Genomic DNA, 18662 nt, shown 5'->3' on the forward strand with positions numbered 1-18662 from the left:
GTCATCAAAGAAGACATGTGCCTGCCTCCTTCTTCAGAAGTTTTTGTGTGGACCAAGTTAAAGGGGAACTTTGGAAGCCATCGATACCTCATGGTTGAACCAGAAGTTGAGCAAAGTTCCCAAAACATCATCATCGGGAAGACTCTTGTGGCACCAAAGAACAACATGGTACCTGTACGGATACTCAACATCAAACCATACCCAATAAAGCTTAAGAAAGGAGAAGTTGTTGGGCAATGCGAATCTGTGTCCGCAATAACTAAGATCAACGAGGCGGACACACAGATGACTATGAACTCGGAGAAACTAAAGACTCAAATTCTTAAATCAGACAACTTTAGTCAACATCAGCTTAATGTTGCGGGAAGGCTTCTTCACGAATATGCTGATATCTACTCTTCACCCAGCGGGCAGTACGGCCGAACACAACTCGTGCAGCATCGAATCGATACAGGAGATGCTAGGCCGATTCGTCCACCAGCAAGACGTCTCCCCTTGGCCAAACAAGGTGAAGTTGAAGAAATGATATCGACAATGAAGAAAGATGGGCTGATCGATAATTCCAAAAGCCCTTGGGCATCACCGGTAGTTCTCGTCAAAAAGAAAGATGGAAGCACTCGATTTTGTATCGACTACCGCAGGCTGAATGATTTGACGAAGAAAGACAGCTACCCACTGCCAAGAATCAGCGATACTCTAGATTCAATGGAAGGAGCACAATGGTTTTCGACTTTGGACTTTAAGAGTGGCTACTGGCAGGTAGAAAACTATCCAGAAGATCGGGAAAAAACGGCTTTCTCCACAGGAAATGGTCTGTGGCAGTTTAATGTCATGCCGTTTGGGCTATGTAATGCCCCAGCTACTTTTGAGTGCTTGATGATTGCGTTTTGAATGGATTAACCTGGAAATCTTGCCTAGTCTATTTGGATGATGTCATCGTTTACGGAAAAACATTTGATGACCATTGTGGAAACCTAAAGGCTATATTCCAGAGGATACGAGAAGCACATCTTAAGTTGAATCCAAAGAAATGTGCACTTTTCAAGACAGAGGTTAAATATTTGGGGCATATCATCTCATCCCAAGGAGTGAAGACTGATCCTGGAAAAGTTGACACTGTGAAGAACTGGCCAACCCCTCAGGACAAGCATCAACTTCGGAGTTTCCTCGGTCTGGCAACGTACTTTCGACGATTTGTGAAGGATTTTGCGAGAATCGCCAAAAGCTTGCACCAACTTACGGAGAAGGGTAAACTCTTTAAATGGTCAGGTGAGTGTGAGAAAAGCTTTCAGGAACTGAAGCTGCGGTTATGTGAAGCTCCTGTGCTGGCCTATCCGACTCCAGGCAAACAATTCATCATTGACGCAGATGCAAGTAATGTTGGAGTTGGTGCTGTTTTATCGCAAGTTCATGACGGAGAAGAAAAGGTCGTTGCCTATTTCAGCAAGGTACTCTCGAAACAAGAAAGAAACTATTGCGTGACCAGAAGGGAACTTCTAGCTCTAGTATTGGCAACAAAGCACTTCCATAAGTACATCTATGGACAGAAGTTCCTTCTTCGCACAGATCATGGTGCACTTAATTGGCTTTTTAACTTCAAAAATCCAGAGGGTCAAGTAGCAAGATGGATCGAGATACTTCAGACGTATCAATGTCAGATTCAACATCGAAGAGCAAAGCTGCATTCAAATGCAGACGCATTATCTCAGCGCCCGTGGAAGCAAGACTGCAAGCATTGCACACGACTAGAAGAAAAGTAAGTTGTCGCTGTTAGAAGAACGAGAGCTGATCCCATTTGCGGCTGGAGTAATGAAGTACTCAGAATGGCCCAACAGGAAGATTCGGACATCGAACCCATCCTTGCATAGAAGGAACATCAAGAGAAACCAGAATGGGCCGACATCTCCGACTCACTTCATGTGCAAGAAGAGCTACTCAGGCATAAGTGGGAATCCGCAGATGGTAAATCCTATGTAATGCAGCTAGTCGTACCGCAGTCAAAGGTTCATGATGTTCTCCGAGAGATGCACGATGGAATTTCTGGAGGCCATTTAGGCATCAACAATACGCTGGAAAAGCTACGACAGCAGTTCTACTGGTTACGTATGAGAGAAGACGTAGAAAAGTGGTGCCGAAAATGTGATACTTGTGCCGCTAGCAAAGGACCAGCTAGAAAAATCCAAAGCAAGATGCAGCAGTACAATGTGGGCGCACCTTTTGAGAGAATTGCAATAGACGTAGCAGGTCCTTTTCCCGAAACCAACAACGGAAACCGGTACATTCTTGTAGTGATAGACTACTTCAGCAAATGGCCTGAGGCATTTGCCATTCCAAACCAGGAAACCAAAACAGTTGTGGATAAGATTGTCTTTCATTGGGTGAGCAGGTTTGGAGTACCCATGGAACTTCATTCCGACCAAGGAAGGAACTTCAAATCTAAGATTTTTCAAGAGGTTTTTTCACTCCTTGGCATCAAGAAGACGCGAACAACACCGCTTCATCCACAATCTGATGGGATGGTTGAACGATTTAACAGGACACTTAAGGAACATCTGTCAAAAGTAGTCAATGATAATCAACGAGACTGGGACCGACATATTCCATTATTCTTGATGGCTTATAGAAGTGCAACACATAGTTCTACTGGACATACACCATCGGAAGTCCTATTTGGCTCAACAATACGCCTGCCAAGTGAGATAAAACTTGGATGTGTTCCAAACGAGCCACATGAAATGGATGAGTACGTAGATAACCTGAAAGGAACACTGGCTGACATTCACCAACGGACAAGGACAAATATAAAAGCGTCTAGTGACAGGATGAAAACAAGATATGACGCACGAGCAACAGCAACAGGGTTTCAAGAAGGAGAACTTGTGTGGTTTTACATTCCTCACCGACAAAAGGGACTATCACCGAAGCTACAACAAAACTGGGAAGGCCCTTACACAGTAATAACCAGAATTAACGACGTGGTTTACCGTATACAAAGAGGGATAAGGAGGCAAACTAAAGGTAGTTCATTGTGACCGTTTACACCGTTATAATGGTGAAAGAAGCAATGGAGTTGTTCGGGACGAACAATCCTAAGAGGGGGGCAATGTAACGATGAATTACCGAACTACTTTTAAGATAAAAGTCTGAACACACTACCTACTACTGCAAAGGTAGAAATGTGAACGGACCTTTAATAACTAAGAAACTACCTACCATCTGAACCCATCCCAAAATATCCCACTAGACTGGAAGTATGAAGCGCCCCTCCTGGAAAGTAAGTTTCGAGAAGCAAAGACGAGAACCTTCGAAGACATTCTCGAAACTCGAAATTCTTGACATTCTCGAATCTCGAAATTCCGGTATAAAAGGGCAGCGTAGACACCGACCGGACACTGTTTAATCTTGAAAGTGAAAGAGTATAGTACAAAGTGAAATAAAGTGTTGCGAATTGTTGGTAGTAAATAAAGTGATTTAAAAGTGTGTTTCTTTGAGCGAATAATAAAAGTAAATTGAGTTGAAATAAAGTGTGTTCTTATTTGGACGGAAATATAAGTGGAAATTAAATAAGTTTTATTGTGAACCCGGAATAAAACATTTCAGTACATTTTTACTGTAAAAAATGTTCTTCATTGCAGTTCCACTATTTTTGTTGATGTTCTTTTACAATTTCCAATAAAAATTGAAATTGCTCTACATTTTTTGTCAAGCATTGATTATATTCAGTTACTAATGCGACTGCTCTCTCAGCTGCATCATTAACAACTTTCAATTGTTCAAAGTATTCTTCATTTTCGTTATAACTTTCATTAGTAGGCCATAACTCAATGTCTATATCAAGAAAATCATAAGGAAGATCAAAGGTTTTAAACAGATTCAAAGATTTCTTAGAAACAAAGTCATGCATTTTTTTTTGCGTAAATGAATTCAAATTATTTTTATCAATCAAAAATCTTCTACTTTTAGGATCTTTTACTAGTCTTAACAACTTCAACAGTATTTTTTTTTATATCACATGGAACAGTTTCATCAAATAATGATAAAATGGCAAGTTCATCACTTAAGACTGGGTGTCCCCGAATGACGAATTCAGACTTCATGTAAATGAGCATAGAGGAAGCAATACCTAGAGAGCCGACTCGTACCCTTGCCTAAAACACCCGCAAATTTAATTTCAGATAATTGGTATACATGATACAACTAATACAGATATGGCATTGCGCATGACGGTTATGGCTGTCAAAATATCGTGACGTCAATGACACTCATCTGAGGTAAGCAAATTTTATTTCCTGTTGGTAAATAAAAAGGAAGGAAGTGAATTTTTTTTAATTTGAAATAAAAAAAAGTTATTTAAAAGTGGTTTTTGTTAGTTAATTTATTGTTATAACAATCGGTAATAAATACTAAATAGAAAAAATGGGCGTTTGTTCGGTTTTTGACTGCAATAACAACACAAGAAAGAATATAAGGGATTCGAGTTTCCTTGTTCACCAAACGCAAGGATAAAATTAATACACAAACTGCAAGGATTTGTAGCTTGCACTTTTTGAAAGAAGATTTTGAAAACAATAGGGGTATTCACGATCCGATGCAACTGGTCTAGTATCATTGCAAAAGTGCAAAAGTGTAAAATCTTGCAACACTACAACAACAAAATATTTGGATTGAAATTTTACTATGGTCTTGCACTTTTGCTATACCCTAACCCTATTGCAAAATAAAAATACAATGGTGTAAAATTTTTTTGACAGATGGCAGCTCGCCGTCGCGTGTCGCCCATGATGAACAGTTTATCTTTTTTATTCTTATTCTTTTTTATTTTGTTTCTTTTGATGTAATTTGTGAAAATAAATTAACCCGAACACAACAAAGAATGAAATTATAAAAAAAAATGAAAAAAAAGAAGAAGCATCGGTGGAAAGACAACTCCGTAAAAAAAAAGAGTGAAGCTGATATAAATCATATCATGGATTCCATTCAATATTTACTATAGATAAGAAGAGGTGCGTTCACGATCTATTGTAAAAAAATAAAATTTTACACTCTTACTAGGCCTGTTGCACCAGATCGTGAATACCCCTAATATAAAGTATGAAATGGGTGAGTTGATTCGAAACAGCAGTTCAGAACAAAAGTCAGAAATGAGTTTTTATACCTATCAGGGTTCACCCCGTATCGGATTTTAAAGCCAAATGCAGTGCCTTCAGTATACACCAAGAAAGAATCCACGGCCTGCTTTGAGCCTGAGTCAACACAAAGGTCTAAACGTATGGATTTGAAAAAGAAAAAAGAACTAGTCAATGGGTTGCTAGAAGTCCCCGTTGAGGCCGAATCGAAAAATGTAGATGTGACCGAAGCAGAAGAAAATCAAGATGATGGGGATAATATATCAAACCCTCGGATAGAACAAGCTCAATTTGATGAATTGATTGAACAAGAGTAAGTAATATCTTATTTAATATTTATTGATAGAAAAAAAAGATTGAACTATCTTTGTATATCAGTGTAAAATTATATGTAATGCTTTATTTTCATATACTTATTAGAAAAATCTTACGCGAAGAAAACGACCAACTAAAAACAGAGTTGAAATCTTAGAGGATATAATATATGGAGTGCTTGTGCTGTTAGTTCCGTGAAGCTTTTATAGAGAGCTCTAGTTTCTTTAAGTTTTTCGATGAGTACATGCCTCCATTTTTATTTATTGACAGTTGCGGTACCGGATTCATATTGAAAAACGAAAGAAAGAAAGAGATGAAAGATAATCAACCGTCGGCAGCGACCCCTATCCATGCATATGGCGTTACAATGTATTAGGTATAGGAACAAGCACTCCATATATTATATCCTCTAAGGTTGAAATTAAAAGAAACAAAAATTATGTTGCTACAGACAGAGGTTAAAAAAGCTCAGTTCAACCAATTAAACTTGGAAGAAAAACTTTTATCAGTTTTCACTCCTAGTCAAGTTAAAAAAATTAAATCTGGCTCAAAAAGATTAACTTGGTCTGAGGAAGACATAGCGAGATCTATAACGCTATATTCCTCGAGCTCACGAGCCTACAAATTGCTTCGTAGAAAAAACTTCCCTCTCCCTGCAATACGAACACTTCAAACATGGGCACAGAAACTCGACATTACACCAGGTATCATGATGCCCATTATGAAAATCATGAAAGCAGCACAAGAGCTGACAGAACACCAAAAGCTTTGTGTACTAAGCTTCGATGAGATGAAAGTCAAAGAAGCATACTGCTATGACAGATCTTCCGACACAACGCTTAAACCAGCATCTTACGTGCAAGTAGGGATGCTTAGAGGTAAATATTCCAATATTATTAATCTAAACGTGCTTATACTTATCCAAAAAATAGGATTAGTTGGAAAATGGAAGCAACCCATTTTTTATGACTTCGATTGCAAAATGACGAAGAGCATTTTGTTCGATATCATCGAAAATGTAGGCAAATGTGGATTCACAGTGGTTTCAATCACGAGTGACTTAGGTGGGGCCAACAGAGGCCTCTATACTGAACTCAGTGTCAGTATGGACAACCCTTGGTACGCTCTTTGATACTTAACATAAAACTTAATTACTTAAATTAATCTCTTACAGGTTCACTTTCAAAGAACAAAAAATTTATGTATTCGCCGACGTACCACATTTAATAAAATTGGTTAGAAATCATTTTATTGATGAGGGTTTTTTAATGAATGGAAAGGTTGTCAAAAAAGACATTGTTTTAAAACTCCTTTCCTTAACATCTGGAGAGTTGAGTATAACCCACAAAATATCATCCAGAACTTTAAATGTGGTACAAGCAGAGAGACAGAAAGTTAAATATGCCACAAAATTATTCTCCCACACAGTTGCCAAGGCGTTGTCTCGAGCTGTTAACTTAGGATACATTGAAGACGAAAGTTGGGAGGAGTGCTATAAACTCTTAAAATATGTAAGTCGCTGGAGAAATCAATTCCACAATATTTTCCTTAATAATTTTTGTTGCTAGACGAATGACTGATTTGACGTTATGAATGTCAGGTCACCCTACAGTGATTCGCGTGAAAGAGTCCATGCATACGGACTACATTTGGAAACCCAAAACAAAATATTGAATGACATGACGGATATGATTCGCAATATGCGGGTAGTAGGAAAAAATTGCTTGCTACCATTCCAAAAACGTAAGAAACTATGAAACTAGATATATTTCGAGTGAACACGATTTAATGCATTTTATTCAAAGGTATCGTGCAATCTAATACTGCCTTACAGTTATTGCACAAGGATGTAAACCAGGCTTGTCAAACTCAATGGCATTCACGGGCCAAAATAGCAGGATCTAAATTTCTATGGGCCGCAAAAAAAAAAGATATTAGAATTTTTATGAAACAGATTTATTTTTATAAAAGAACAAGAACAATATGTAGTAATATTAATGTTTTCTGCCTGACACTTGGCATCTCTTTTCTGTACCATCTTCTCTACTTGTGATGAAAATTTTTTAGAAGTTATTACTTTTAAAACAGACCCAAGGCGTAGATCTGTTATTCTGGATTCAACTCATTTCGATTCATAAGTGAAAACTGCTGCTCGCATCGATGAAGTGCTTCCAAACATACAAATGATTTCATATGCCAATTTTCGAGTGTTCTCAAATCTGCTTGTTAGATACTTGTAAAATTCAGGTATCCCAGCTTCATCGAATTTATATCTTTAAACGGAGCCACACTGGATTTCGATTAGCTCCATTTGCAAATGATTACGTACTGATTCTATATTTATAAACCCGTCTCAAAAAGAGATTAAAAAAGAATGGATTTTTCGGGACAAAGTAGCGAAAATATTTGCATTGGTGTTCATTTAAGAAAAAAGTAGCGACTGCAAGTCGACTGCAAATCGAATTTTCGGTTGCTTGGAAGTCGACTTAAATATTTTGTACAATTAAACAAATTCAGAGCTTATTCCCGAAAATTCACTTAGGATGCAACAGATCGTATGGAACTTTTTCACTGCTTTCCCATTATTCAAACTGCACTCCAATACTAAATATAGCAAAAAAAAGCTTGTTTTCAATACAAAAAATGTTTGTTTACCTTTTCACCCATCAAGAACTCATATAAGCTGGAAATTCTCCATTGCGACATAAATAGCAAAAAGTTAAAATCTCTGCAGTGAACATCGTGTTGAAATGGAGAAATTCAAAACAATTTTTTTGGATTCCCCGGTTTGTTCGTGTTCATTAGAGACATTTAAATGTAAAAATTGAAAATGCAAGTTGTACCTAAATTAAGCTTGGGCCGCACAAATATACGATGTGGGCCGCATGCGGCCCGCGGGCCGCAAGTTTGACATGCCTGATGTAAACGAACGTTTTGGTGTCAAATTCATTATGACTTACCGATTGAACCAAGACGTTCTCGAAATTTTTTTTGGTGTCATAAGAGCAAAAGGTGGTCTTCATGATCACCCCGACCGACAAGAGTTCAAGTACAGACTAAGATCGTACATTCTTGGTCGCAATGAAGGAGCACTTTCGGAGGAGGGAAACGTTGGTGTAGATAATACACCAGATTTATGTTTGGAAGAAACTTCCTTCTCAGGTTTTAATCTAAGAATTTAATAACCGATGCGTTTTAACAATAATTTTTCAGGAAGGATCTTTAGCGTTATTAAAGTTGATAACAACACTCCTCGCCTTTCTGAACCAGAAGAAAATCTGCCATTTATATACGATGGTTTGGAAAATTTGGCAGGGTACATCTGTCATCGCTTCAAGGATACAATACCTAACCTTGAGGAAAAAAAAACAACAAACGAAAACTCTTGGGTCAATCATTTAGATGAAGGTGGTCTGTCGAAGGCAAATTCTGCATTGATGACTCAATTGGTCGCATTGGAAAACGTTTTCAATGCTGTAAATGGAGAAGGTGAAGTGATTTACATCACTCCAAAATACATCGACCACTTGCTTGAAGTTGCTGAGAAAGCAAAAATTCAGTGTGAGGAAAAGGTTAAAAAACTTTTCTTTCGTTGCAGGATGTACTTTCGGATGCGAAAACTTAATAGACAAATAACCGAAAACAAACTCTCAAGAAAGAGAAAATTTAACAAAATAATAAACTAAATAAAATGTTACCTATACAGATATCCAGAAGAAAATCATATCTTTTATTTACTTTTTTTTACAACCTTGCAGGTAATTTCACGATGAATAGTTTGAGAAACAACAATGTTTTATGGGCAACAATATACCGACCTAAATAATATTAAACAAAAATCACTTGAAATTCATAAAACTATTCAAGTAAGAAAAAAAAGACACCATGCTCTTGATTCACTTTTATTTTGCATTTATTTCTTATTCTTTTCACACATTTTCCACAATTTTTTTAGCCAAACAACACAAATTATAAATATTAACTAATTTACAAAATTTATTTGAAAAATACACTACATTAAAAACATTTTATTATAAGAAAATCTAAATGTAAACAAATGAATGCCTTTGTTTTGCTTTGAATTTCCATACTGAATGTGAAACGTCAAACTCATTGCGTGTCTATGACGTAGATGCGCAGAACGAAACAAAATTGAAAACGGGAATGCGCTATCTGTTTAGTTGTATCATGATTGGTATACATCTCTCTTATTTTTCTCTTGTTTTCCTATCTGTGAATACGTGTGAAAAGTATAATGCGTTTAATACCTTCCTTTCACCAGTAGATGTCCTCACAAACTTTGAATTTAAACATGATTTTGGTTTGTACATGAACTTGAATAGCTCAAATAGGAAAATACTTTAGCGACATCTTTTGGTAGATCTGCCCTTCAATTTTCTGCATAAGGTTCAAACATAAAATAAACTAGCGATCCCAGCGGTGGCGACGCAAAACAGAAAATTCTACTTCATGAGAGTACTATAAGAATACATATACAATGTAGCTCACTCCAGACACCCACCTTTCAATAAATATGTACAGAAATAAAAAAAAAGTTTCGTGTTTTGAATTTATTATATTATTTTTTTATGAATTAATTCCTCTACTGAGCACTTAAATTGTTTTTAATTGTTTTGAGCACAACTCCACAGTTGAATGTGTTGGTGCCATTTAAAATGCACGGGAAAACTACCACATATAAGCACTGTGGAGTTTTTCCTCTCATTGCAGCTTGTAGGGTGGAAGAGAAAAACCAACCAAAGTCACGTGTCTCTAGGTATTCCTTCCTCTATGTAAATGAGCTTGAAATCAGAAACACAATCACGCTTTGCCAGACGCGTCGTCACGTTACGTTGAGTAATCCTCACACCCCGCCTCCACAGGATATATTTTTCTCTAACTCAATAGGTGTGTTTTTTATTACCACCGGTCTTAACTGGACAAAAAAAAAACGCCTCGGGGCTTAACCTGAAATCTTGGCAGCACTGTATATTGAATGTTCCGAAAACAGCAGACACAAAAAAAATTTAGAGTTGTCATATTTTTCGCTTTCGTCATTTTCTTGTATTTTTCATGTATGTTTTACAAAGAGATACAAAAATGTATGCTAGCAATACAATAGGTGTGTTTTTTATTACCACCGGTCTTAACTGGACAAAAAAAACGCCTCGGGGCTTAACCTGAAATCTTGGCAGCACTGTATATTGAATGTTCCGAAAACAGCAGACACAACAAAAATTTAGAATTGTCATATTTTTCGCTTTCGTATTTTTTTGTATTTTTCATGTATGTGTTACAAAGATACAAAAATGTATGCTAGCAAAACTATTTTAATACATTTTGTCCTTCCAAACGTGAGTTTTCACGTTTTTAAACAAATTCTAAACAATTTATGAAAAATTTGTTTGGTAGCACAGATTTAAAACTCTTCAAAAAGTTAAGCCCAAAGAAATCTCCGGGCTAAACAACTAAGCCCAAGGGGCTAAGGTGTTGTTGTATTTAAAGCCTGGTACGCTGCTCGCGCTAAATTTTAGCTGAGATAAAATTCCCATACAAGTTATCGATAACTTGTATGGGATCCATTTTATCTCGGCTAAAAATTTTCGATAATTTGTATGGGAGCTAAAATTTAGCGCGAGCAGCGTACCAGGCTTAACATGTAAATTGCTTAGCCCAGACTGCGTTTTTTTTGTCAAGCTAAGACCGGTTGTAATAAAAAACACACCTAATGTATTAAATTTTGTCCTTCCAAACGTGAGTTTTCAAGTTTTTAAACAAATTCTAAACAATTTATGAAAAAATTAGTTTGGTAGCACAGATTTAAAACTGTTCAAAAAGTTAAGCCCAGAGAAATCTCCGGGCTAAACAACTAAGCCCAAGGGGCTAAGGTGTTGTTGTATTTAACATGTAAATTGCTTAGCCCAGACTGCGTTTTTTTGTCTAGTTAAGACCGGTTGTAATAAAAAACACACCTAATGTCTAACATCTACAACATAACAAATTTTTTTTCTTGGCTGGGCAAATTTTGTTTGGATATTGTATTTCATATGCCTCGTTCGCCAGAGGATGATGTATGATTTTTTGCGGACAAAATTTATTTTATATGCAGTCAATTTTGTATGAATACTTCTGTTTGTTAATTTTTTCCAATTTATACATGTACGTATTGCTTGGTTTGTTTTTTTTTTTCCTTCTAAAAAATAAACAAGCTTTTTTTTATAGAAATCAATTATAATACCTGTTAAATAAATTCAAATAAATAAATAAATTCAAAAATTATATACATACCATTTCATGAAATCTAATTCAATTCAACATAAAACATTCAAAAATTCGCAAAACAAACAAATATATTTTGTCGTCCGCTACTACGGAGACAACCTTATTCCTCATGAGAGGACAAAAAATAATGAAAAAACTACACTTCCATAAGAAAAAAAACACATTTGTCAAATTCGTTGTTATACAACCGTGTTCAGACAAAATCGAAGACACGATTGTCTAACATTGAATCGTAACAAGAAATGGCGAGCCTCCACAAGACATTTCTTGTTAAGACACGTCAACATGACAAAAATTATCTCCTGTGGAGGCGGCCTGTCCCCTTCAAGCAAACAGGTCCGATCTCGGTCCGAATCCGCTCCGCCTCAGGCGGAGCTGAGTCCGACTTCGAGGCAGAAACTGGTCCGAGGGCGGCTCAAATTAGTATGGAAATTAGAATCACCGCGGAGCCGATTTTATATGTATTGGTTTTTTCACCACGATTTCTCCTTCGACTTTGCGTTCATATACAAAAAGTTGCAAGTGTGTGAGTGCAACCCCGTCTTCCGGGGTCGGAGGTCGGAGTGTCTTTTCTGAACTCCGTTTTCTTGCTTGAAGGGTCCCCTTCAAGCAAACAAGTCCGACCTCGGTCCGTATCCGCTCCGCCTGAGGCGGAGTTGAGTCCGACTCCGGATCAGAAACTGGTCCGAAGGCGGCTCAAATTAGTATGGAAATTATAATCACCGTGAAGTCGATTGCATATGCATTGGTGTGGTGAAAATCTCCATTCCGAGAAAACTGAGCCGAAGTCGGACCCGAGGCGGAGTAGTGAAAACCTACAAGAAAGAGGAACAAAAAAGGGATGACGTTTCGCATTTGCGACCAAAAATAGAACAAGATTTATTTTTTTTTCACTGAAATTGTTTTATTTATTTAACTTTCACAAACACAAATGTTTACAATTATTTTCTGGAGAAACAGCATACAGGCCAGCGGCAGGAATAATTGATTTTCCAAAATTTTATTTGTTGAATGTTGTTCGTGGTTGGTGGTGGCGTCAGGCTGCAGGAGAAGATGACTTCCTACGAAAAACATAAAAAAGATTAATTATTGATTAGAAATTTACTAAGCTACATTTCAGCAATGCATACCTGTTTTTTAATTGAAGATGATTTATTGACCAATTTAGAGTTTATAATCGAAAGAAGTGGAAAAGATTAAAATCTTATATTCCTTTGGCTTTTTTGGTCGCAGTGGTTGTAGTAATGAAACAATTAAGTAACCATTAGCTTTTCCCGACGTTTCGACAGGGGTTGCTGTCTTCTTCAGGGGAACAATTATTTACAATATAAAGACGATATATACAAACAAATTTTCGGAATGCCCATGGGTAATCCACTGTCACCTACCATCGCCGATTTAGTACTCGATTATTTACTTGATGAGTGCTTTGAAAAAATGATTGAAAAACCAAGATTTGTTGCAAAGTATGTAGACGACATATTTGCTGTAATAAATAAAGATAAAATTGAAGAAGTTCTTAGATCCCTCAACGGTTTTCATCCTAAAATACAATTCACCATCGAAATGGAGAAAAATTTTGAAATAGCGTTTCTTGATGTAAAAATTCGACGGCAAAACGATTCTCTTATGTTCAATTGGCACCAAAAAGACACGGCATCAGGAAGATTAATCAATTTTCGTTCCAACCATCCGAAACACATAATTCTAAATACAGCTTCCAACTTAATAAGTAAGATTTTCACGATAAGTGACACTTGTTTCCACAGAACAAACGAAGAAAAAATAATTAAAATGTTGAGAGACAATGGGTTTCCTTCTACCTTAATACGCAGTCTTCTCTTCAAACATAAAAATAAAATTCCCCAAACCAAAAAAGATGATCGTCCAACTGGCTACTATAACAGCGTTATTTTTGTACCTGGCTTAACGGAAAATTTCAAAAAATCTATCGTCAACAAAACCAAAAATATTCTCATGGCTTATAAGCCCAACATGACGCTCAGCCATCTCTTCACAAAACTCAAAAACAAACCAGAGAAAGATAAAGCTACAGATGTGATCTACAAGATTAACTGCAAAGGAAAACCGAATGAACCATGCAATTTGTGCTACATTGGCACAACAAAACAATTTCTCCGCCAACGCATGTCCAACCACAAGTCGGACATCAAATCCAACAACCCTGGAAAAACTGCATTAGCCAGCCATGCAATTGAGTATGGCCACACTCCGGACTTCGAAGATGTTAAAGTTCTCCAGACTGAACGACATACGTCTAAACGATATACACTGGAAACACTGCACATCATTAATAACAAAAACAACATGAACCGAAAGCTCGACACACAAAACATATCATCCGTATATTGTTCTCTTGTCTCATAGTAAATGTCAAAAATATTTGTTTTTTTTTGTTTGTAATAATTAAAGACTAAACTTCTCTTTGAAGTGTATTTTGCTCATTTTTATTTTTTTAATCTTTGCTTTTTAATGTAGATTACAATTTTTGTTATATTTTTATGTAACGTAAGTTTACAATATTGTTTAAATTTGTTGCACAGTTGTTAATAAATTATTTGTTTTTATTTTGATAAAATAAAGTTCCCCTGAAGAAGACAGCAACCCCTGTCGAAACGTCGGGAAAAGCTAATGGTTACTTAATTGTTTCATTACTACAACCACTGCGACCAAAAAAGCCAAAGGAATATAAGATTTTAATCTTTTCCACTTCTTTCGATTATACCTGTTTTTTATTCCAATTAATATTAATAATATTATTATTATTATTTTTGACGAGTCACTAGCACGACACGCGAGGAACTTCAACAAATAACAAATAAATAACAAAATGGCGCTTTGTCATTTTCTTGCCTTTGTCTTTCTTTCATCAGTTCTCCTTTTCGCAATTTTCACCACGCTTCTCCTTCGACTTTTGTGTTCATACACAAAAAGTTGCAAGTGTGTGAGTGCAACTCCTTTTTTCGCGTTCTGAGGTCGGAGTGTCTTTGTTGAACTCAGTTTTCTTGCTTGAAGGGTCAAAGCGCGCTTCTGTCACTTTGACTCTGAACAGTTGATTGAAACATAAAATGTGCTGTCAAATAAAAAAAACAAAGTCACTCACAAAATTATTGCGCCAAGTCTAAGGATATTATAATTTGTTAAAAAATACATAACAATTTGTTTATTTTTTAATTCTATAGTTATAAAAGCAAAACCAATCAAAATAAATTCTCTTTTAAAGAGAACTAACAATAAAACTCAGTCTACTACATCATTAAATTATTGTTATTTTTAATACGTAAATTGTTTTGATTTAAAATATCTCGATGTCGTTTCTTTGTGCAAAAACAAAAAAGGGATGACGTTTCTCATTTGCGACCAAAAAAAGAACTAGATTTTTCTTTTTTTTTCACTGAAACTGTTTTTTTTCTTTTCTTTATTTTATTTTCACAAACACAATTTTTATTATTATTTTCTGATGAAGGCCAGCGGCAGGAGAACTCGATGTAATTCGACAAATTGTGGATGTTGAATGTATGTGGGTGCTGGTGGCGTCAGGTTGCCGAAGAAGATTTCCTAAGAAAAACACAAAATGATTAGTTTATTATTTAAAAAATCACTGCGCGAGCACACTCACCCATATTTTATCAATGAATTATTTTTTTGGCTTAAAATGATCCCATATTATATATTTAATATATATAATTTAATATTAAACAAGGCGAGACACGACACGCCACAAACACTGCAAGAAAAAAAATAAAATGAAGTTGACGCTTTGTTTTTCTGTTCCCTTTGTCTTTCCTTCGTCTATTTTCCTTTTCGCACTTTTTCACCACGATTCTCGTTCGACTTTTGTGTTCATACACAAAAAGTTGCAAGTGTGTGAGTGCAAGCCCGATTTTCGCGGTCTGAGGTCGGAGTTTCTTTGTTGAACTCAGTTTTCTTGCTTGAAGGGCACCCTTCAAGCAAACAGGTCCGACCTCGGTCCGAATCCGCTCCACCTGAGGCGGAGCTGAGTCCGACTTCGGATCAGAAACTGGTCCGAAGGCGGCTCAAATTAGTATGGAAATTATAATCACCGCGAAGTCGATTGCATAATGCATTGGTGTGGTGAAAATCTCCATTCCGAGAAAACGGAGCCGAAGGCGGACCTGAGCCGGAGCAGCGAAAACCTACCAGAAAGAGGAATAAGAAAGGGATGACATTTCGCATTTGCGACCAAAAAAAGAACAAGATTTATTTTTTTTTTTCACTGAAACTGTTTTATTTTTTATTTTATTTTGGCAAACGAAATTTTCACAATAAATACAATATAAAATACAATACATTTTTTTTTCATTTTATTTCATTTGATGCTGCTGCTGTTGTTGGTGTTTTTTTAGATACCCAATCGCATGTTTCACCTTCTAGATTTTTCTTCATCATTAGAGATTACATCTACAACACAAGAAGAAACAACATTTTAACCCAAACACTTTGAGCGATATATAAAACATACCTTTTTTGTTTTCCATATTGTTTATAATTTAATAAAATTGTTTATAATTATAAACTAACATTAGCCGTTTTTTATTATCACTTGATCCATATAGATCATTAGTTAAAATGTATTACAACAACTACATGAGATCTTGCTTTTCATCAGGATCACGAATCGTGATCTTGCTTTTCATCAGGATCATGAATCGTGATCTTGCAAGATCTCATGTAGTTGTTGTAATACATTTTAATTAATGATCTATATGGATCAAGTGATAATAAAAAACGGCTATTATACAAACAACGACACGAGACACGACGCGGTGCCCTTCAAGCAAGAAAACTGAGTTCAACAAAGAAACTCCGACCTCAGACCGCGAAAATCGGGCTTGCACAAAGTCGAACGAGAATCGTGGTGAAAAATGAGAAAAGGAAAAGAAAGACAAGGCCAACAAGAGCCAAAGCGTCATTTTGTTATTTTTTGTTGAAGTGTTTGGTCGCGTCGTGTCTCGTGTCGTTGTTTGTATAATGTTAGTTTATTAATTATAAACAATTTTATTAAATTATAAACAATATGGAAAACAAAAAAGGTATGTTTTATATATCGCTCAAAGTGTTTGGATTAAAATGTTGTTTCTTCTTGTGTTGTAGATGTAATCCCTAATGATAAAGAAAAATCTAGAAGGTGAAACATGCGATTGGGTATCTTAAAAAACACCAACAACAGCAACAGCATCAAATGAAATAAAATGAAAAAAAAAATGTATTGTATTTTATATTAGGTGTGTTTTTTATTACCACCGGTCTTAACTGGACAAAAAAAAACGCCTGGGGGCTTAACCTGAAATCTTGGCAGCACTGTATATTGAATGTTCCGAAAACAGGAGACACAACAAAAATTTTGAGTTGTCATATTTTTCGCTTTCGTCATTTTCTTGTATTTTTCATGTATGTTTTACAAAGAGATACAAAAATGTATGCTAGCAAAACTATTTTAATACATTTTGTCCTTCCAAACGTGAGTTTTCACGTTTTTAAACAAATTCTAAACAATTTATGAAAAATTTGTTTGGTAGCACAGATTTAAAACTCTTCAAAAAGTTAAGCCCAGAGAAATCTCCGGGCTAAGCAACTAAGCCCAAGGGGCTAAGGTGTTGTTGTATTTAACATGTAAATTGCTTAGCCCAGACTGCGTTTTTTTGTCTAGTTAAGACCGGTTGTAATAAAAAACACACCTATTGTATTTATTGTGAAAATTTCGTTTGCCAAAATAAAATAAAAAATAAAACAGTTTCAGTGAAAAAAAAATAAATCTTGTTCTTGTTTTGGTCGCAAATGCGAAATGTCATCCCTTTCTTATTCCTCTTTCTGGTAGGTTTTCGCTGCTCCGGCTCAGGTCCGCCTTCGGCTCCGTTTTCTCGGAATAGAGATTTTCACCACACCAATGCATTATGCAATCGACTTCGCGGTGATTATAATTTCCATACTAAATTGAGCCGCCTTCGGACCAGTTTCTGATCCGAAGTCGGACTCAGCTCTGCCTCAGGCGGAGCGGATTCGGACCGATGTCGGACCTGTTTGCTTGAAGGGAAATGCCTTGTGGAAACGTTGTGGAATTCAGTTGTAGCTCTGGAGGTATTCACTTTGCATTCAAAACATATACATATGTTAACTTTTTGAAATAGGTCGCTGCACGCATGTTTATCATGGGTGCACCGAGCACGGTATTGTCACCTGTGACAATAATTTAGAATCTTTTTGTTGATAAAGAAGTGATAAAGAAGTGAGAAACATGAGAAACAATTTTTATTTTTATTCGAAATTTCTTTTTCACTGAAAGAAAAAACAATAACTCAACGATTAATTAATAAAGATTTATAAATATTCATTACAATGATAAGCATAAGCATTGTAAAATATAAATACCTTGCGCTAAGGGTACTTTTTCTTTTCAATGTATTGTCAAGTGTACATAGCCAACTTTTGATAAATATTCAAAATCAGGTATAATATTTATTAATAATTTGTATTTAATATCAAACAAAATAACAAATTTAAGATAAAACAAAAACTACATTTAATTTTAGCATAGATCATCCCTACTAGTATCTATAGTTTTTTTTTTTGTTTTATTTACATTTTTCTTATGAAGAAACGTACATACATAATATGTTATATATTGATGTTTTCAATTTTCTTTGTTTTAATATCCGTAATTAATATAGTTAAATGCAACAAAACCTAATTTTTAAGCTTTAAAATTTTGATTAATTGATCGCACTTCTTAATGTTTGTTCATCGAGGTTGTTCTGCATTGTTCCGAACAGAAAAGTTCAGCGTTTTGCTGTTTATTGAGGTTTTCTGTTATGAACTGTTCTAGTTGAGCAGAACTATTAATGCGATGGGGTTATGTTAATACATATTTGATGTACTTGTGGCTAGTATTTATTTGAC

General features: G+C 35.8%; 2 protein-coding genes across 2 annotated transcripts in view; both read left to right on the plus strand.

Moving 5' to 3' along the window:
- Positions 1-12880: 12880 nt before the first annotated feature.
- Positions 12881-14459, plus strand: LOC129916213 (uncharacterized). The gene is made up of 2 exons (XM_055996052.1): positions 12881-14252; positions 14328-14459. The coding sequence occupies exon 1, from the start codon at positions 13083-13085 to the stop codon at positions 14109-14111; it is 1029 nt and encodes a 342-aa protein (XP_055852027.1). The 5' UTR covers positions 12881-13082; the 3' UTR covers positions 14112-14252; positions 14328-14459.
- A 3461-nt stretch (positions 14460-17920) lies between these two features.
- The window catches only part of LOC129916273 (out at first protein), an 81435-nt gene continuing 80693 nt past the window's right edge, over positions 17921-18662 (plus strand). The window contains exon 1 of the mRNA XM_055996131.1: positions 17921-18212. Coding sequence (XP_055852106.1) covers positions 18102-18212 — 111 coding nt within the window. The 5' untranslated portion in view covers positions 17921-18101. The remainder of the gene's footprint in view (positions 18213-18662) is intronic.

Source organism: Episyrphus balteatus, chromosome 1, assembly GCF_945859705.1.
Source record: "Episyrphus balteatus chromosome 1, idEpiBalt1.1, whole genome shotgun sequence".
NCBI classification, from domain to species: domain Eukaryota; kingdom Metazoa; phylum Arthropoda; class Insecta; order Diptera; family Syrphidae; genus Episyrphus; species Episyrphus balteatus.